Source organism: Schistocerca serialis, chromosome 1 (assembly GCF_023864345.2).
Source record: "Schistocerca serialis cubense isolate TAMUIC-IGC-003099 chromosome 1, iqSchSeri2.2, whole genome shotgun sequence".
NCBI classification, from domain to species: Eukaryota; Metazoa; Arthropoda; class Insecta; order Orthoptera; family Acrididae; genus Schistocerca; species Schistocerca serialis.
Window position 1 is genome coordinate 275,827,846 of NC_064638.1, and position 21,713 is coordinate 275,849,558.

The 21,713-nt window shown below is 40.7% G+C and overlaps 1 protein-coding gene across 1 annotated transcript in view; it reads left to right on the forward strand.

Moving 5' to 3' along the window:
- The first annotated feature begins 2,147 nt into the window (after positions 1–2,147).
- Positions 2,148–21,713, forward strand: part of LOC126468060 (probable maltase) — a 39,536-nt gene continuing 19,970 nt past the window's right edge. Inside the window, exons 1-6 of the mRNA XM_050096520.1 lie at positions 2,148–2,771; positions 2,916–3,092; positions 3,182–3,339; positions 3,713–3,838; positions 4,651–4,880; positions 14,228–14,432. Of these exons, the coding sequence (XP_049952477.1) occupies positions 2,249–2,771; positions 2,916–3,092; positions 3,182–3,339; positions 3,713–3,838; positions 4,651–4,880; positions 14,228–14,432 (1,419 nt within the window). The 5' untranslated portion in view covers positions 2,148–2,248. The remainder of the gene's footprint in view (positions 2,772–2,915; positions 3,093–3,181; positions 3,340–3,712; positions 3,839–4,650; positions 4,881–14,227; positions 14,433–21,713) is intronic.

Here is a 21,713-nt window from a genome sequence, read left to right on the forward strand (position 1 = left end):
GAATCCTGACCTAGTCCTTAATTACCAAACACAGTTCCATTACTCACCTTTATTAGAGCAGCAGCAGCCAGTCATTATTTCTCTCAACACTGGATATAACTGTTCCACACCCACATTCCTTAGACTCCCCCCCCCCCCCCCCATCAGTTTGTCGATATGACATAGCAGCCTGTGCCATTACTCACTAGTACAACAATGTTTGCCTATACATTCATATAGTTTTAATATTTGAATATACTGTAATATAATATTTATTTGTCCAGAGTCTATTCAGGTATATGAATTCTCGCTGAAGTTGTGTGGTCTATCTGTTTAGCATTAAGTTATCTGATGATGGCCTAAGATGCCGAAAGTCGGTTCATTACGAACCAGTACATAAATATTATTGTGTACCATTAATACTGTGTGTATAAGTTGTTAAGATCATGTAACAGTATAGAACAAACTGAGACCCGTTTATAGCACTGGAAGTGGATATTTAAATTGTAAAATATTAATGAAGCCTGAGTGGTAATTCAAATTCCGTCTTTCACAGATATAATACCATGTTAGTGGAAAGACGCAACAGGATAGTCTGGGAAGCTAAAGACCTATGATAATAAAATAGTGCCTATTCTACTTAAACAGTCAAACTTCGCTAAAAGACCCTTGCGTAGCAGGTCTGTCTGCGCATTCAGGGTAGAATAAGGGGATCTTTTTAGAGCACGACAAATCTCAACCTCCTCCAAAACAAGTGAAGTGCCTTTGCTTTCGAAATGTGGTACGTGTATATTCTTTCGGATGTCGGTGATCAGGTGGCCAGTTTCGCGGAAATATTGTTATTATCCGAGAACAAACTGATTTCAGTAACGGTGTCACAAAAGGCTCATTCAAAACGCGCCAATGAAATCGGCTTACAGCAGAAACCAGTTTTGTTGTTCTATTCTTGAAATGTTGCTCACCACTCTTACCTCAGACTGCACTGAACTTTTTTTTTTTTTTTTTGAGAAATTTTAATTTGTTAAGAAATGTTAAGAAATTGGAACCAGATACCTTCTAATCTGTTATTGTGCTGATACTGGGTCATGTCATCAAAGCTTTTGGGCTGAAGGAATCGGTTTCACTTGGAGCCTTGTCTTCCCTTCAAATCGGAAGTGCACGTCAGAAGCAAGTACTGAACATAGAGTGTAGCGATTGCTGATTATTAAATGCTCTTAGAAATTGTTCCCTATATTTTCGGATTCTTGTGCACATTTGGAAGAGGAACAATTTTAAAACTGCAACGTGGACCTGAAGTTTAATTTCTCATAACTCTGGTACGTCATTGGCTTCCCAGTAAAAGTTAGTTAGTTGCTCCCCCCCCCCCCCCCCCCCATACTATAATTGCAGTCACATACAACATTAAGCTTTAAAACACAAAAAAATTATATTGTATATTCGTATCTTATTGTTAGAAATGTCTTACGATACACAGTCCTTACACTGCCTTCTAAGGATTTATGCCACAACATACGGAAAGTACGAACTTCTTCGGTGAATAAATTCTTTGTCTATAACGTGAAACAATAAATTATTGCGTCTAGCCAGGAGCAGCTACCGTTACGGCCATACGAGAAAAATTACACATTGCATTCTGAAACCAGTTTACATCGTACATCCAGCTTTTTTTTTTTTTTTTCTACCGAAATGAATAGACTGGTCGGAACTAACAACAGGACTTCAGGATTGTGTCAGCTTGTTTCGCACATTAAATAGCGTATGTCTAATGAAATTCGCTATCGCTGTATGCTGCCCGCTGTGTACCTCGACTTATCACAACAAGACATTACGGCAAAAATCAGTAGTCAAGCAGTTAAATCGACTGGTAATCTAAAATTCCATTCATGAAATCTTACAGGATTTTTTTTAAGCGTTAGTGCTACTCGAGAGATCTTGACGAGATAAGCAGAACAACTAAATGACATTGGACGAAAACCTTTAAAGCAGAATAGGTTAACAGATTCTAGTAATGCAGGACGTACTGTAGATGACCCGATAATTTGATGGGCAGTGGGTCTAAGGATTTTAACGTCAACGTTAATAAAATTGCTGCCGTTTTCCGTCCGCGGTGTTGGCAACCCTATCCCTGCTCTGTGACGTCAATAGCGGCCGTATTTCGTCAGATTTGAAGAGCAAGCCGTCTCAGTGATCCGGGGAGCGCAAGCCAAGGCGGTTGTGCGTTAACGCCGCAGTTGGTTATTGTGAATCTATAGTGGTCTGTTGAACAGGAATGGCAACTGAAATGGAATCTGCTTCTGATATGAATGATGCTGGCACACAGCTTTTGGAAGAAGAAAAACGTCCTACAGTTTTGCCGTTAGAAACAGCAAAAAAAGCGAAACCAGCTGGCGCTGAGCAAGAAGATGGAGCGACGGAAAAGCTAGTCTCGAATGAAAAAATTAACTCCAATAAAGATGCTTCCGAAGTAAAGTTCTTGTCGGCAGATTCACAGAATGGAGACGCGAAGATTGACATTGAAAATCTAAAGCTAGCTTTCACTGGGATGACGAAGGAAGAATTAATGAAATTTGCAAATGACCCTTTTTGGATCCGTTTGAGATGGCTGCTTTTCGTCCTGTTTTGGCTTTTATGGGTAGCTATGCTAGCAGGTGCGATTGCGATTATTGTGATGGCCCCGAAGTGTGCACCACCGGCTCCACTGAAATGGTGGGAAGAAGGTCCGCTGTATGAAATTTACGTCAGGTCATACAAAGACGGTGGCGTGGACCAGGATGGTATAGGGGACCTCAAAGGTAAGTAAAAAAATTGAAATAAATTCCTGAGGACTAACGACTTCTATTGCATATCATATGTTAGAATAGGGGCGTGTCCCCAGGCTTTTAATGGTTGGATTTAGTAAATGTTTGTGCCTAATGAACACCTGTATCACATTGCAGGTGTGACTTCAGAAGTAAAGTACGTTGACGAACTGGATAGCACAGGCATAATTTTATCATCTATTTTAAAGTCAGATAATCAGGATCCCGATGCTGTTGAAAGTTTCACAGAAGTAGATCCAATATATGGGTCACTGGAAGATTTTAAAGAACTCCTATCAGCGGTTAAGAACAGGAGTGAGTACTAGATTTATGGTAGATTTCTTTTGTAATATAAAAGACTACTTTCATAATGTGCCACTCCACTGACTAATTGATTTTTTCAGGTTTGCACTTGGTACTAAATTTTATACCAAATCACACCAGCAAGAAACATCCTTGGTTTATTGCATCAGAAAATGGTAGTGACATCTACAGTGATTATTACGTGTGGGCTCCAAGCAAAGGACAGAATGATGATGGAGAAATACCACCTAATAATTGGGTTAGTATCAGAAGTTGTTATCTAGTTGTGTGCAAATGATTTAAGTGTGATTCATGGCTTTCCAAAATTTTACATTAGTTCCTTACCTGTAATATTTACATCCCTTTTACATTGCTGTTGGAAATTAGAAGTAACTTACATTAACTGATGATCCTGTAATATTTTATTTTGTGTCCAAAAGCTGAAATGTTTCACACGGTTCTTTGTGTGATGTGTAGCTACAAGCAGCACATAGTTTCAGATATTGCCCTATAATCATGGGTGAGATTTTTCTTAGTGTACTATAAAAATTACTCTAAATTACAGATAAAATGGTAGATCTCTTCTTAATGACATACTTTGTAGTAGTACAACAATATTTGTTTACGGATAGGTCAGTGTTAATGGTGGATCAGCATGGGAGTGGAGCAGCAAACGAGGGATGTTTTACTTGCATCAGTTTGATAAAGATGAGCCGGATCTAAACATGAGGAATCCGAAAGTTGTTGCTGAAATAAAGGTAAGGTCTAAATGGAGTAAAGTAGGCTATATTTTGTACAATACTTAAATTACACAACTTTGCCTTCTTGCCTTGCTTAGGGCCCAGTACAAATGTTTGCATTTGTGGGAGTGAGTGAGGGTGGCTACTTTTTAAGTAAGTTCTTTCATCAGTTACATATGGTGAACAGGCAACACAGAAAATTGTCGTGTGAAATGTTTTATAAATAACACTTCAGTCATTCCCAAGGATGCTCATTATGTTATTGTACAGATGTTTTTCAGCTGTAGTTTATATACAGCTTCCTGCCCCCCCCCCCTTTTTTTTCTCCTCTCCTTCCTTTCTAAGCAGATAAGTGCCCCCCCTCTCCCCCCTCCCTTCCCCCCTCTCTTCCCCCCCCCTCCCCCCCCCCCTCTCTCTCTCTCTCTCTCTCTCTCTCTCTCTCTCTCTCTCTCTCTCTCTCTCTCTCTCTCCTCTCTCATGTGCCCCCATTTTGTTGTTTGTGATTAATTTTTGTTCTTACGGTATGATGATTCCATCTCTGTTAATTCACCCGTGCCTCTTATCCCTCCTCTGTTTTCGCTTTTATGCATTTACATCACTAATTTTATTTGGATCTCACGTTTCTTCAGTGTAGTTCCACTTTTACTTGTGTGTCATAACAGCTAAGGGTTGGTATCATTCTATAATTTGGATATTTGCTTATAGCTGCATATTTCTCTGCAACTTGTATCTTGCTGTTGATCTAAACTATGGTACTCTTAATGATTGTTACTCATAGAATCACTGTGAAAGTTGTTACTTTGAAGCCACAAATTGTTTTTTTTTCCCAGAAAGTGCTGCAGTTCTGGTTGGAACTTGGTGTTAGTGGATTCCAGTTAGAAAAGGTGGAGTTCTTGCTAGAAGATGAAGAGCTGAAAAATGAAACTCCATTACCTGTTCCAAGTGATGCCACCCATTTAGATTGGGACTTCTACACACATCTCCATACAACTAATCTTCCTGGGATAGTAGATATACTCACTCAATGGAAGGAAGTCATTACAAGTTATGGTGATGACAGGTATTTATTACGCCTGTTTTGATTTCTGTGCCCTTGTTCATTGTTAACCTATTATAAGATTGTTCCCATTTTTACAATGCTGCTGTTCACTCAGTTTCACTTTATGCATTTTTCTTTGAAACTAGTAACATGTGGTGGTGGTGGTAGTGGTGGTGGTGGTGGTGGTGGTGGTGGTGGTGGTGGTATTGTTGTTGTATAAGGATTAATGTACAAAAGATACCTGGGAATTGCAGTGAGCATGGCATAGTTGTTTTGCACATCTACCTCAACCAATCGCGTATCACAATTTTGTATATATGGTATGGCAACAGTTTATTTGCACTTCTAAAGACAAGTATGGTATTGTTTTTGCCCATAGCTGTTAGCACTTGATAGTTGAAAGCTGAAAATCTAGTTAGGGGGGAACACTGGGGACTGAAACCTGAATCGTTAGTCTGTAGTGTGTGTTGGTGTATTTTAAAGTTGAGTAATCTTGGGTATTATATCCTTACTGAGTCTGTTAGATCAGCAGTCCAAAACTGAAGCACCCCCCCAGATGGTAGGTATAATATGCAGTATTATTGTGGTTCAGAATATTGGACATTAAAGATCCTTCTGCTATGGTAATTGATGTTTCATTGCAAGCAGAAAAAATTTGATTGAAAAATTGGTTCAAGGAGCGACAAACATTACCCACATAAACTTGAGAGAATTAAAACTAAAGAAAGACTTCCATAATTTTTACACTGATCTGTAGTGTAGGCCTTATTCAATTTCACTTTGCCATATTTAATGCACTTCATATCCCAAAACCTAAAACTACATGGGAAATTCAGAAAATTTATATTAGATAAGTGCCAAAAACAGATAATTAAGAAAAGGCAATCCATGGAATAAGTCATTTGTATTTAAAATAAGGGAAATGCAACAACTCACATATAGTGGACTGATGTGTGGAGTAGAGAGAAACAAAATGGGAAACAACATTCACACTAGCTTTACAACTCTTGCTCTTTTCCAAGCAAAAGTTGCTCTACTCTCACACTGAGCAATTCTCTTCAGTTGTCATTGGTTCCATTCCTGCTGGATCTCTTTCCGTCCACAGCGATGTCGAAGCTCTGATGTTTTACTGGATTCCTGATGTTCACAGTACACTCATGAAATGGTCGTACAGGAAAAAGTTGTCTTATGTAAGCGTTGCCAACCACAGTGCCATATCTGCCTGTTTACATATCTCTGTATTTGAATAAATACTAACAAAGAGACAGAGGGGCTGGCCAGTACTTAGCTCAGTACAGCCGATAGATACACAAAACAGAACAGAAAATTTACGTATCATAGCTTTCAGAACTTTGGGGGAGAGAGGGGGGGAAAAGGGGAGGAAGGGAAAGTGGATTCAGTTACTCACAACCCAGGTTATGAAGCAACAGGGAAAGGTAAACAAAGAGGGTAGTAAAGATGGAGGCATGGGTGTCAGAGGGAAGCCAAAGATATTCTACTGGAACTACTGTGCCAGATTCAAACCAAAGAGGATGCATACAGAAGTAAAGAGGTATATAGTATAAAGATAAATACAACTATGTAGGATGAAAAGTAGTGTGAATGGCTGAAGAGAAAAGGGAAAGAAGAGAAGACTGAAGAGTAATGGGAGTGAGGTTGGTTAACGTAGGTTCAGTCCAGGGGGATGGCGGGATGAAAGGATGTGTTGGAGTGCAAGTGCCCATCTCCGCAGTTCCAAGGGACTGGTGTTGGGTTGGAGAAGCCAAATGGCACATACGGTGTAGTAGGTTCCTAGAATTATGCTGGAGGGCATGCTCCGCTACTGGGTATTGGACATTTCCTAGGCGGACAGTTCGTCTGTGCCCGTTCATGCGCTCAGCCAGTTTAGTTGTCGTCGTACCAATGTAAAAGGCTGTGCAGTGCAGGCATGTCAGCTGATAAATGACATGTCTTGTTTCACATGTGGCCCTGCCTTGAATTATGTATGTTTTAACAGTAGTGGGGCTGGAGTAGGTGGTTGTGGGGGGGGGGGGGGGGGGGATGCATGGGGCAGGTTTTGCAGCAGGGTCGGTTACAAGGGTAGGAACCGCTGGGTAGAGAAGGTGTTCTGGGAATATTGTAGGGTTTGACAAGGATGTTATGGAGGTTGGGGGGGGGGGGGGCGGCAACGAAAGGTGTTGGGAGAATATTGTCAAGGGATGATCTCATTTCAGGGCTTGACTTGAGAAAATCATATCCCTGGTGGAGTAATTTGTTGATGTATTCGGGGCCAGGATAATATTAGGTGACAAGGGGGATGCTTCTGTGTTGTCTGGGGGTAAGAACATTGTTGTTGTACAGGGAGGAATGTATTGCTCGGGAGATCTGTTTGTGGACAAGGTCTGTAGGATAGTTGAGAGAGAGGAAAGCACTGGTCAGGTTATTGGTGTAATTGTTGAGGGATTCGTCACTGGAGCAGATACGTTTGCCACAAATACCTAGGCTGTAGGGAAGGGAGCATTTGATGTGGAATGGATGGCAGCTATCAAAATGAAGGTACTGTTGTTTGTTTGTGGGTTTGATGTGGACAAGGTGTGGATGTGAACTTCAACAAGATTAAGGTCAACATCCAGGAAGGTGGTTTGGGTTTTGGAGAAGGACCAGGTGAAATTCAGATTCGAAAAGGAGTTGAGGTTATGGAGGAAATTCAGGAGTGTTTCTTCGCCATGAGTCCAGACCACAAAGATGTCATCTATAAACCTATACCAGGCCAGGGGAAGCAGTTGTTGGGTCTTCAGGAAAGCCTCTTCCATGCAGCCCATGAAGAGGTTGGCATAGGATGGAGCCATCCTGGTTCCCATGGCTGTTCCCCTGATTTGTTTGTAGGTCTGGCCTTCAAAAGTGAAGTAATTATGGGTGAGGATGAAGTTGGTAAGTGTGATAAGGAACTAGGTTTTTGGAAGATCTTCGGGTGGGCATTGGGAGAGGTAGTGTTCAAGGGCAGAGAGACCATGGGTATGTGGGATGTTTGTGTAAAGGGATATTGCATCCATGGCGACAAGAAAGGTTTCAGGTGGGAGGGGAGTGGGGATGGATTTGAGGCGTTCTAGGAAGTGGTTTGTGTCTTTGATGTAGGATGGGAGTCTGCGGGTGATGGTTGGAGGTGTTGGTCTACCAGAGCTGAGATACATTCTGTTGGGGCTTTGAAGCTTGTCACAGTGGGACAGCCGGAATGGTTCTGTTCGTGGATTTTGGGAAATAGGTAGAAGATAGGGGTACGTGTCTCAGGTGGAGTGAGGAGGATTGTAGAAGCTGTTGTGAGGCCTTGTTAGGGACCTTGGATTTTTAGGATTTTCTGCAGCTCAGTCTGCTTGGAGGGAATGGGATCCTGGGTGCAGCTTTGTAGGTGGAGGTGTCAGAGAGTTGACGCAGTCCTTCTGCCACATACTCCACACGGTCAAGTATCACAGTTGTGGAGCCTTTATCCGGCAGGAGGATGACAATAGAGCAGTCTGTTTTCAGCTCCGTAATGGCACGGGATTCAACTGGGGTAATATTGGGGGTTGTCGGGATGTTCTTCAAGAGTCCATCTCCCCCCCCCTGCCCCCCCAACCTCTCTCTCTCTCTCTCTCTCACACACACACACACACACACACACACACACACACACACACACACACACACCTTTTATATGTTCCCCAAAATCCAACAATCCTGGACAGCCCATTGTACATCTACGTGGATACTCTGCAAATCACATTTAAGTGCCTGACAGAGGGTTCATCAAACCACCTTCACAATTCTCCATTACTCCAGTCTCGTATACCATGCTTCCATACAAGCTGATTTCCATTATTTTATCATAGTGATCATTCCTCCCTATTTAGGTCAGTGTCAACAAAATATTTTCGCATTCGGAGCAGAGAGTTGGTGATAGGAATTTCGTGAGAAGATTCCGTTGCAACAAAAAACGCCTTTCTTGTAATGATTTCCAACCCAAATCCTGTATCATTTCTGTGACACTCGTCCCGTATTTCGTGATAATACAAAACATGTTTGAACTTTTTCGATGTACTCAGTCAGTCCTTTCTGGTAAGGATTCCACACCCCGCAGCATATTCTAAAAGAGGACGGACAAGCCTAGTGGAGCGAGTCTCCTAAGTAGATCTGTTGCATTTTCTAAGTGTCCTGCCACTAAAACGCAGTCTTTGGTTAGCCTTCCCCACAACATTTTCTTTGTGTTCCTTTCAATTTAAGTTGTTCGTAATGGTAATACCTAGGTATTTAGTTGAATTTACGGCTTTTAGATTAGACTGATTTATCATGTAACCGAAGTTTGAGTTCCTTTTAGCAGTCATATGGATGACCTTACACTTTTCGTTATTTAGGGTCAACTGCCACTTTTGGCACCATTCCGATATTTCTTCTAAATTGTTTTGCAGTTGTTTTGATCTTCTGATGATTTATTAGTCGATAAACGACAGCATCAATAGCAAACAACCATAGATGGCTGCTCAATTGTTTCCCAAATCGTTTATGTAGATAAGGAACAGCAAAGGGTCTATAACACTACCTTGGGGAATGCCAGAAACCACTTCTGTTTTACACGATGACTTTCCGCCAATTACTACGTACTGTGACCTCTCTGACATGAAATCGCAAATCCAGTAACATAACTGAGACGATATTCAATAAGCACGCAGTTTCACAACGAGCCGCTTATGTGGTACGGTGTCAAAAGCCTTCTGGAAATCAAGAAATATGAAATCGAGCTTAAATCCCTTGTCAATAGCACTCAACACTTCATGTGAATAGAGCTAGTTCTCCAGAATGAGATTTTCACTCTGCAGCGGAGTGTGCGCTGATATGAAACTTCCTGGCAGATTAAAACTGTGTGCCCGACCGAGACTCGAACTCAGGACCTTTGCCTTTCGCGGGCAAGTGCTCTACCATCTGAGTTACCGAAGCACGTCTCACGCCCGGTACTCACAGCTTTCCTTCTGCCAGAACTAGCAAGTTCTGCAAGGTTCGCAGGAGAGCTTCTGTAAAGTTTGGAACGTAGGTGACGAGGTACTGGCAGAAGGAAAGCTGTGAGTACCGGGTGTGAGTCGTGCTTCAGTAGCTCAGATGGTAGAGCACTTGCCCGCGAAAGGCAAAGGTCCTGAGTTCGAGTCTCGGTCGGGCACACAGTTTTAATCTGCCAGGAAGTTTCAGAGCTATTTCTGTTTCACAGGAACGATGTTTTCTAAACCCATGTTGACTGTGTGTCAGTAGACCATTTTCTTCAAGGTAATTCATAATGTTCGAACTCAAAATATGTTCTAAAGTCCTGCTGCATATCGACGTTAACGATATGGGGCTATAATTTAGTGGATTACTACTACTACTACTACTACTACTAATCTTCTTGAATATTGGAGTAACCTGTGCAACTTTCCAGTCTTTGGGTATGGATCTTTCGTCGAGCAAACAGTTGTATATGATTGTTAAGTATGGAGCTAATGCATCAGCATAGTCCGCAAGGAGTCTAATCGGTATACAGTGTGGACCAGAAGACTTGCTTTTCTTAAGTGATTTAAGTTGCTTCACTACTCAGAGGATATTTACTGTAGCTGGCTATTGTGCTCCCACTCAAAGAATTTCCACCTTGCTGACAAACACCCCCATTCAGCTACCCAAAACCTAGTCTTGCACTTCAAAGATATTAATCATTTCGCTGTGAAACTGTAGCTCTCCCAGTGCCCTTTCAACTCCAAAGCCACTATTTCTTTCCTTACACAACTTAGCAACTATCTCCAGACACACAACTACTTTTACTTTGAAAGGTAGTTATGGAAACAAACCCACAGCACAGCCATGGGCACCCACAAGGCACCCTGTTTATGGGCCATGTAGAGATAACCTTCCTAGCCTTCCAAAAATCCCAGCCCATAAGCCCGGTCCACACGCAACGATCTGTCTACGCAGACATTGGCGCAGATGTCTGTACATGCAAAAGATCGCTGCAAATGTGGTGTGTTCACAAGACACGAACCCCAATCTACTACTCGCCCGCCATGTGTCGGTGTAGAAAAGAAAAATCCGTGGCAAGTGACTACGCTCCCTGTAAACATCAAAAATTTATTTCAGTTATTTTGAAATATAGAAATGGAGGAAGTTCTGTTGTGGTCTGTGTTCGCAACTTGTGTTGCAAAAAACATTCAGACCAACCGCAAGAAACAGAGAAGGCGGTCAAAATGGTGTAGACAGTGGTTGCTAAAGCGAAAGCAGTTTTCTCACGTACATTTACTGCGAGAGTTGCAGGGCGAACCTCGTGTTCCATTTCCTGGCACATTGACACTCCAATTTCATCTTCAATTGTACCCCTGCTTGGTCTCGGCATTTCTTGATCACTAAGAAAGCCAAGCAGATCAAAATACCATAACGTTGGCTGGTACACTTGATCTAATCTTACACCATATCTTCTAGATTTCTGAACTTTGGATAACTCTTTTTGGTAAACAGTTCGCTGACAGACTTAATTTACTTAGCTTGCCTTCATGAACTCATCCTTCAGGACAGCGTAAATAGCTTCACATGTGTTGGGTATTATTTTACTCAACGCTTGTTTCGATATTGCAGTTGAAAATTCCAAATCCTTGTAGCTCCTTCCTGTTGCTAGGAATCTTAATGTTACCGCCAGCCGTTCATGAGGAGAAATTGCCCTTCTCATACAAGTATTTTTTCTCATAATATGAGGGGTTACAAGCTTTAAGAGATAATTATAAGTTTCGACATCCATCCGCAAATAATTTCACCAGTTCGCAACAAATAATTTTTTTATATTTTTTTTTAATTTTTTTTTTATTTATTTTATTTTTTTTAACTGTTTCTCTGTTTGCCGAGGTGTCAACTGCCCGCAATTTTTCAATTAGAGCATTGTATGCTGCTGCCTTTTTGTCTCTGTCACTATATTCTTTACTTTTAATCTTCCACAAACATGGGTGGTTTCTATATATTTCAATGAATTCACTTACAAACTCTCGAACACTGACGAGTATCAGCCATTTTAATACCCTAAGCGCACAAATACAAACACTAGACTGAGCAAACAGCTGTTTCGTGCCAGATTTGCGGCGCTCTCCTGTCCACACGCTCCAACTTGTCTGCGCAGATGTGGTTTGAACCCACAGATTTGAGAAGTTTCGCTCAAACCTCCAACTCCAACTTCCAGGTTTGCACACACCTCAGGTTGGTGCAAATCTTCTGTCCACACGCAACGATCTGTCTGTGCAGATGTGATGTGCGCAGACACTTGCGCAGACAGATCGTTGCATGTGGACGGGCCTATAGTCTGGCTCAGGTTCATTGATGATATCTTTGTCATCTGGACTTGAAGCCAAGAGATCCTATCCTCATTCCTTCACAATTTCAACACATCTCCCATTCTTTTCACCTGGTCCTCCTCAATCCAACGGGCCACCTTCCTGGATGTTGGCCTCACACAACTCAGTCCTCCGACCACCCCCCAGAATCAGCTACAAAGGAGCTCTCTTGTGCTACCCATTATCACCCTGGACTAGAACAACTGAATCATATCCTTTATCAGGGCTTTGATGGTCTCTAATCATGCCCTGATATGAGGGGAAACCCTACCCAAAATCCTTCTCACCCCTTCCTAAAGTGGTGTTAGTTGCCCACCCAATCTGCACAACATCCTAGTCCTTCCCTAAACCTCTCCCATTCCCAACCCCTTGCCACAGGGATCATATTTCTGTGAAGACAGTTACAAGACCTGCACAACCCACTCAAGCATTTCCTGTTCCACTCCTATCACAGGCTTATCCATCCTACCCCATCAGAGGCTGAACCACTTGCAAATGCAGCCATGTCGTATTCCAACTCTGCTGCAAATGTTGCACATCTCTTTAGGTCTGTACGACTATCATCCATCTGTCCACCAGGATGAATGGTCATCCACCAGACTGTTGCCAAGAACAAAACTGACCACCCTGTGGCACAACGGTAGCTGAGTGTAACATGCTCCATTTCAATAGCTGCTTCACAACTTGGGTCATCTGGATCCTTCCTTCCACCACCAGCTTCTCTGAAGTACACAGAGTTCTCCATGGAACGTATCATTCACTCCCATAATCGTCGTGGCCTCAATCTCCAGTAGCCCCGTGTCTCCACCCCTTCCAGTCAAGTTTCCCCTTCTTCCAACCTGTCACCCCCTCCCAAATTCATGTCACAGTGCCACCTTCAGCATGCACTGCTTACGAAGGTTCCGACAACCATGCATCACATGCTTAGCCTGTGCACGTGGCACCCCTCCCTTCCCGCATTCCTAGCCAGAAATCTGGCCTCCTGCTAGCCACCCAGGACTCCTCACCGGTGACTGCAGAGACGGTAACCTCACTTGACACAACGTATTTCACCTGCCAAAATGCCTCAAAGGGTGTGTGTGTGTGTGTGTGTGTGTGTGTGTGTGTGTGTGTTATGCCTTTCAGTGAGTGGTCTCCAGTAATCCAAAAGTATGTATGCAATTTTTTTTATTTTTATTTCGTAGTTTGTTTGGATAACAGAAAGTAAAATATTCTCGCTAATTTTTTTGCTATTGTAGGTTATGTATGCTTGTATATTGATTTATCAAGTCAGAATCTGATAATACAGCTAGATTCTCAAAATATTGAAACAAGTAGATACCAGAAACAGAATCAAACACCTCATTTTGGTCTTAATATGTATTTAATAAGCAACAGTACGTTGTATAACTTTTTTTATTGGACAGTACAGTGCAGCGTCGCTCGTTGCCTACTATAAAAATTCATCACTACAATTTGCCATCTGTTCTTCTTAATTATGTTCAGTAGGTGACATATGCTGTACCTGGTTTTCCATTGGGTTATTGGACAAAGATTGAGTATAACCATCTCAACTGTGGGTTTTTCATAAAGTGTGATATTGCCCCTCCCCTCTCCTGAAGCCTAGAATGTGGCGACACTGAAATATTACATAGAAAAGTACTAGATTTGTCATTGCCAATGTTCACTCTGGTATTAGTTATTTTCTTTTCTTTACCTTGCAATTTTAGTTATTTGTAAATTCAGGAATGTTATGTTATATAAGAGGAAATTTGGGTGTTTTGATCACTGTTACGTGTATATACTATATGCCAAAGTATGAAACATACTAGGACTAGAGGAAACTATAATGTAACCATTTAGAGCTTTCAATGGTAGCTTCCTGAATAATATATGAATGCCATAGTAGTTCTATAATTGATCTGTTGTCATTAGTGAGTTGACAGTAATCTTATTTAACTGTTATTGTTGTCGAGAATTTGTAACACAAAGTAGTGTATCACAGATTTGTATATCCAGTCTCTTTCAAACACTATCTTTTAACAGGATTCTTATGGTCAAAGGAAATGCGTCAAAGAATGCACTGCATCAATACGCTAAAAATAATGGCACAGATTTAGTGGATTTGGTACAGCCGACAGAAACTTTCACTCTTCTGAAGGAAGGATTTACTGCTGATGATTTGAATGACATTGTGAAGAAAGTTTTGGATAGCAGTAACACCGGAAATACCGGACGTCCTGTCTGGCAGGTACTGATAATTACTTTATAGATGGTTATTTTTTTCTCTGAAGTTAATAATCTGAAAGATATCTGCATGAATATAATAAAGCATAATATCTGTGTTTCTCAAGTCAAATACTGCTGCAGCTTTAATGTAATATTATCAAAGCATATATGAAACATCATCTATGACATAGCTAATTATAAGGTTTTTCTCAGCTCATAAGATGTCGGCAACAAGTTGTTTACTTGAGATAGTACTATACGACAGGATACACCCTTCCATTTCTTTGACTTGAAGTTACCAGTCAGCTATTGGAAGACCTACTGTTTCACGTGAACTTAAGTCCATTATGCTCCTTGGCATTTTTTACATGCACAATACAGCAAAAAATTCTGAAGTGACAGGAAAAATTAGAAAAACAAATCATGTGGTGTATACCAAATCTAAATTACTGTTAACCATATAGCCAATTCATGAAGAGCAAGGAATTTTATAATAGGCAGAAATGTTAAAAATATTTACTGTCAAAAACAGTCTTGATCACAATTTATTTATTACGGTGACCGGTTTTGCCACTATTGCGGTCATCTTCAGACCACAGTAGTGGTTGAAACCGGTCCCCATGATAAATTATCAAGACTGTTTTTGATAGTAAATACTTGTAACACATTGATCATTGTTCGCTCCCACAATGTGTTTAAAAGTAAGAAATGTTAAACCTTTTTTCGTGGTGAAGGATGTGGGTGCTACTATTCGGTGTGACAGTGGTCCAGAGGTATCCTGTTTGTTTTATTGTTAAATATCATGTTTATCTTTTGGTAATTTTCTATTTGTGTGAAGGCTTCAATATTCATCTTGTATTTAAATCTTGTCTAAAGTGAGGTGATAACTATCATTTAATTGTAACCTCACAATGGAACTGTCTAGTCACACGTCAAAACCTGCCCTGAAATTAATATATTTATTTGTTGTAAATATTTGCCAAGATCATAGTTTGTCAGGCAGCTGGATAACTGTACACCCGCGCCATAGCTGTAGCAGACAATGCATTCGCAACTCGGTGGGCACATATCTTTGGTTGATGGCATATCGGGAAGCAGATAACATGGCAAAATGTGATGCTAATTTATAAAGTGGATTTCAGTTTCTTTTAGTACTTCTTGTCTTGGGCAAGTACAGAAAGGGCAACAGCCTCAACGGGTGCGGGGCAAAGTCAGGACATGCGGGGACCAAGCAGCAATCGGTATTGTAATTGTCAACTGTCGAAGCTGCGTTGGTAAAGTACCAGAACTTCAAGCGCTGATAGATAGCACCGAAGCTGAAATCGTTATAGGTACAGAAAGCTGGCTTAAGCCAGAGATAAATTCTGCCGAAATTTTTACAAAGGTACAGACGGTGTTTAGAAAGGATAGATTGCATGCAACCGGTGGTGGAGTGTTCGTCGCTGTTAGTAGTAGTTTATCCTGTAGTGAAGTAGAAGTGGATAGTTCCTGTGAATTATTATGGGTGGAGGTTACACTCAACAACCGAACTAGGTTAATAATTGGCTCCTTTTACCGACCTCCCGACTCAGCAGCATTAGTGGCAGAACAACTGAGAGAAAATTTGGAATACATTTCACATAAATTTTCTCAGCATGTTATAGTCTTAGGTGGAGATTTCAATTTACCAGATATAAACTGGGACACTCAGATGTTTAGGACGGGTGGTAGGGACAGAGCATCGAGTGACATTATACTGAGTGCACTATCCGAAAATTACCTCGAGCAATTAAACAGAGAACCGACTCGTGGAGATAACATCTTGGACCTACTGATAACAAACAGACCCGAACTTTTCGACTCTGTATGTACAGAACAGGGAATCAGTGATCATAAGGCCGTTGCAGCATCCCTGAATATGGAAGTTAATAGGAATATAAAAAAAGGGAGGAAGGTTTATCTGTTTAGCAAGAGTAATAGAAGGCAGATTTCAGACTACCTAACAGATCAAAACGAAAATTTCTGTTCCGACACTGACAATGTTGAGTGTTTATGGAAAAAGTTCAAGGCAATCGTAAAATGCGTTTTAGACAGGTACGTGCCGAGTAAAACTGTGAGGGACGGGAAAAACCCACCGTGGTACAACAACAAAGTTAGGAAACTACTGCGAAAGCAAAGAGAGCTCCACTCAAAGTTTAAACGCAGCCAAAACCTCTCAGACAAACAGTAGCTAAACGATGTCAAAGTTAGCGTAAGGAGGGCTATGCGTGAAGCGTTCAGTGAATTCGAAAGTAAAATTCTATGTACCGACTTGACAGAAAATCCTAGGAAGTTCTGGTCTTACGTTAAATCAGTAAGTGGCTCGAAACAGCATATCCAGACACTACGGGATGATGATGGCATTGAAACAGAGGATGACATGCGTAAAGCTGAAATACTAAACACCTTTTTCCAAAGCTGTTTCACAGAGGAAGACCGCACTGCAGTTCCTTCTCTAAATCCTCGCACAAACGAAAAAATGGTTGACATCGAAATAAGTGTCCAAGGAATAGAAAAGCAACTGGAATCACTCAATAGAAGAAAGTCCACTGGACCTGATGGGATACCAATTCGATTCTACACAGAGTACGCGAAAGAACTTGCCCCCCTTCTAACAGCCGTGTACCGCAAGTCTCTAGAGGAACGGAGGGTTCCAAATGATTGGAAAAGAGCACAGATAGTCCCAGTCTTCAAGAAGGGTCATCGAGCAGATGCGCAAAACTATAGACCTATATCTCTGACGTCGATTTGTTGTAGAATTTTAGAACATGTTTTTTGCTCGAGTATCATGTAGTTTTTGGAAACCCAGAATCTACTATGTAGGAATCGACATGGATTCCGGAAACAGCGATCGTGTGAGACCCAACTCGCTTTATTTGTTCATGAGACCCAGAAAATATTAGATACAGGCTCCCAGGTAGATGCTATTTTTCTTGACTTCCGGAAGGCGTTCGATACAGTTCCGCACTGTCGCCTGATAAACAAAGTAAGAGCCTACGGAATATCAGACCAGCTGTGTGGCTGGATTGAAGAGTTTATAGCAAACAGAACACAGCATGTTGTTATCAATGGAGAGACGTCTGCAGACATTAAAGTAACCTCTGGCGTGCCACAGGGGAGTGTTATGGGACCATTGCTTTTCACAATATATATAAATGACCTAGTAGATAGTGTCAGAAGTTCCATGCGGCTTTTCACGGATGATGCTGTAGTATACAGAGAAGTTGCAGCATTAGAAAATTGTAGCGAAATGCAGGAAGATCTGCAGCAGATAGGCACTTGGTGCAGGGAGTGGCAACTGACCCTTAACATAGACAAATGTAATGTATTGCGAATACATAGAAAGAAGGATCCTTTATTGTATGATTATATGATAGCGGAACAAACACTGGTAGCAGTTACTTCTGTAAAATATCTGGGAGTATGTGTGCGGAACGATTTGAAGTGGAATGATCATATAAAATTAATTGTTGGTAAGGCGGGTACCAGGTTGAGATTCATTGGGAGAGTGCTTAGAAAATGTAGTCCATCAACAAAGGAGGTGGCTTACAAAACACTCGTTCGACCTATACTTGAGTATTGCTCATCAGTGTGGGATCCGTAGCAGATCGGGTTGACGGAGGAGATAGAGAAGATCCAAAGAAGAGCGGTGCGTTTCGTCACAGGGTTATTTGGTAACCGTGATAGCGTTACGGAGATGTTTAATAAACTCAAGTGGCAGACTCTGCAAGAGAGGCGCTCTGCATCGTGGTGTAGCTTGCTCGCCAGGTTTCGAGAGGGTGCGTTTCTGGATGAGGTATCGAATATATTGCTTCACCCTACTTATACCTCCCGAGGAGATCACGAATGTAAAATTAGAGAGATTAGAGCTCGCACGGAGGCTTTCAGACAGTCGTTCTTCCCGCAAACCATACGCAACTGGAACAGGAAAGGGAGGTAATGACAGTGGCACGTAAAGTGCCCTCCGCCACACACCGTTGGGTGGCTTGCGGAGTATAAATGTAGATGTAGATAAAATTGTTCGGTTACAATTTGCTCTAATATGCTACTCATTAAATGTCAGTAATAATTAGCAGTTGCCTTTGCAGTATTGCAAAGTGTTAGCACATGGGATTCACATTCAGGAGGCTGACAGTTCAAATCCCTGTCCCACCATGCAGATTTAAATTTTCTGTGATTTTCCTAAATTGCTCCTGGCAAATGCCAGGATGGTTCCTTTGAAACAGGCACAGCTGATTTTTCTTCACCATCCTTTTCTAATCTAAGCTTCTGATCAGTCTGCAATGATCTGGTTGTTGACAGGAAATTAAACTCCAATCTTTCTTCCTTTAATTTTGTTTCTGTTCCCGTCGTTTATGCTTCATAATAGCATCTGTCTTTGTGCAAGTTCCAAAGTTTCACAATAATCTGGGATCCAATAATGTTTTCAACCTTGCAAAGATGAAATACAATGAAACATGGTATGCAATTGAAATTGCTTAATTTTCCATAAGACTTATATATGTGTTCTTTACTAGTTAAGTTCTTGGACATTCATTCCAATGAGGTTAACAATTTCATTAGAAATTGTAGAAATGTTAGAAGAAACAGGAAATAATTCAGATGATTCCATGAGTTGTGATCTCTACAATGATTGTTGTGCTAATTAAAGTCAGGAACAACAATACAATACCTTCTTAGCCAAAGAAAACATGTACATTAATAACTTTCTGTGAGAAAAAAGATTGTAACGTTTCGGTTAAATGAAGAAGAGAGAAAGCACTTAAATGTGCAAAGCCAGTTACATTTAATAAAATCTGAATGTTTACATGAAGTAAAAATATGTGCCATAATGAAACTTGAAAAAAAAAAAAAAAAAAAATGTGAAAGAAAAACTATTCAAAAGCTTTATAAGTGCTTGTGATAGTAAATGCACCATACCGAGGGAGATCTAGGAGACTACATGATCTGAATTGTATGTGATATTACCATTTCCAGGCTTCCTCGACCTCATTAAAGAGATTCAGGAAATTATCGAGAAATTCGTAGCTGACATAAAGCTGAAGCTTCTTATCTTCTAAAAGCTGTGTATAAAACCAATCAGTCAGCTTTTGTGCAGTTCACACTTTTATGATTACGAAATAAGTCAGCTGCTTTGCAGTCGAATCCTGTGACTCATTGGTATACATGAATGCCACTGATAAACATCCCTGGATTACTGTTTCTGCAGCACTCTCTCTCTCTCTCTCTCTCTCTCTCTCTCTCTCTCTCTCTCTCTCTCTCTCTCTCTCTCTCTCTCCAGGAACATCAAGGTAAATTAGAAGCAAAAATTAAAACAAAGGATGTTTGTACTTGCAAAAATTGTGTAACTGATGCAGCAAAACCTGGAAAAATAGGATAAAATGATTGTCAATGTTACATCCAAAGGTCTTCATTAAATTTTTCAGCAGTGTAAGGCATTTTTCAGAAAATTGTCAGTACAGTTTCCAATAGCTCTTTCTCATTTCAGTTTATAGCAGAACAGTATTTTTAGATTTTAGTCATTTCTGATTTGTCAGTTTGCATCACCACATTTTATAAAATTGATAAAGTATGCTTAGTACACAGCACAATATGCAGAACAGTGACCATTGTCATTCGTAACTGCATTCATGATCTCTCTAAATAAAACTTAGTTACTGTGAAGTGCCTGAATGCATTAATTTTTCTTTTATCAGATGTGCCTGACACAAGGAAAATGTTTGTTTTTATCACTCAATAAACGCGTAGCATTTTTGTGGTGACTACTGGGAATAAACAAGAAACTTCTTCATTGTTAGTAAAATATACATTAGTGAAAAATTATCATAAGAACAGTGCTACAGGAACTGTTATGAAATATTTAATGTCCCCAACTTAGTCCTGACTGATGGAAGTCGTTTGTAATGAAACATCATAACTGCCTTGATTTTCTTTCTTTCTTTCCCCTGCTATTCACATGTATAACAATTACATCTGCTGCAGTTTAGCTGTTGATATGAAGTGAAAGTTATTCTAAAAATTAATGATTTGAGACATTTTCTGTATGGTTTAAGTGCCTAAAATCCACATGTGTGCACTTGGGACTTTATGCTACATGGCATATGCCCTCTTGTCATGCCTGCATCTGCTTATTCGCTGATTTATGTCCTAGGCAGGAACGGCTGTACAAGCAATTGCTATAACTGATCCTTCATGCAGCAAAAACTAGTAACTTTAACATCTTTTCTTAACAGCTAAAATGTTGACACTGTATTTCTTTCGGTGCATTCGTCCTGTGTGAAAAATTTCTGGATAGGTTTCGACATATGGGATTGAACCATTCTCTTGTCAGACTTTAGCAGAAGATGCAGTTATCTGTATAAAGTGCTATCTGAAAAAAGCTGCACAGATATTAAGTCAGAACTTGATAAGATTTCAAACTGATTGAAAGAGTTGCAACTTCCTTTAAATGTACAATAATTAAAAATTGTGCTCTTCACAAAATAGAAATCCTATGATGGCAAGGTGGGAATTTAAGGAGATGGGACCTGGATAAACTAAAAGAACCAGAGATTGTACAGAGATTCAGGGAGAGCATAAGGGAGCAATTGACAGGAATGGGGGAAATAAATACAGTAGAAGAAGAATGGGTAGCTTTGAGGGATGAAGTAGTGAAGGCAGCAGAGGATCAAGTAGGTAAAAAGACGAGGGCTAGTAGAAATCCTTGGGTAACAGAAGAAATATTGAATTTAATTGATGAAAGGAGAAAATATAAAAATGCAGTAAGTGAAACAGGCAAAAAGGAATACAAACGTCTCAAAAATGAGATCGACAGGAAGTGCAAAATGGCTAAGCAGGGATGGCTAGAGGACAAATGTAAGGATGTAGAGGCCTATCTCACTAGGGGTAAGATAGATACCGCCTACAGGAAAACTAAAGAGACCTTTGGAGATAAGAGAACGACTTGTATGAATATCAAGAGCTCAGATGGAAACCCAGTTCTAAGCAAAGAAGGGAAAGCAGAAAGGTGGAAGGAGTATATAGAGGGTCTATACAAGGGCAATGTACTTGAGGACAATATTATGGAAATGGAAGAGGATGTAGATGAAGATGAAATGGGAGATATGATACTGTGTGAAGAGTTTGACAGAGCACTGAAAGACCTGAGTCGAAACAAGGCCCCCGGAGTAGACAATATTCCATTGGAACTACTGACGGCCGTGGGAGAGCCAGTCCTGACAAAACTCTACCATCTGGTGAGCAAGATGTATGAAACAGGCGAAATACCCTCAGACTTCAAGAAGAA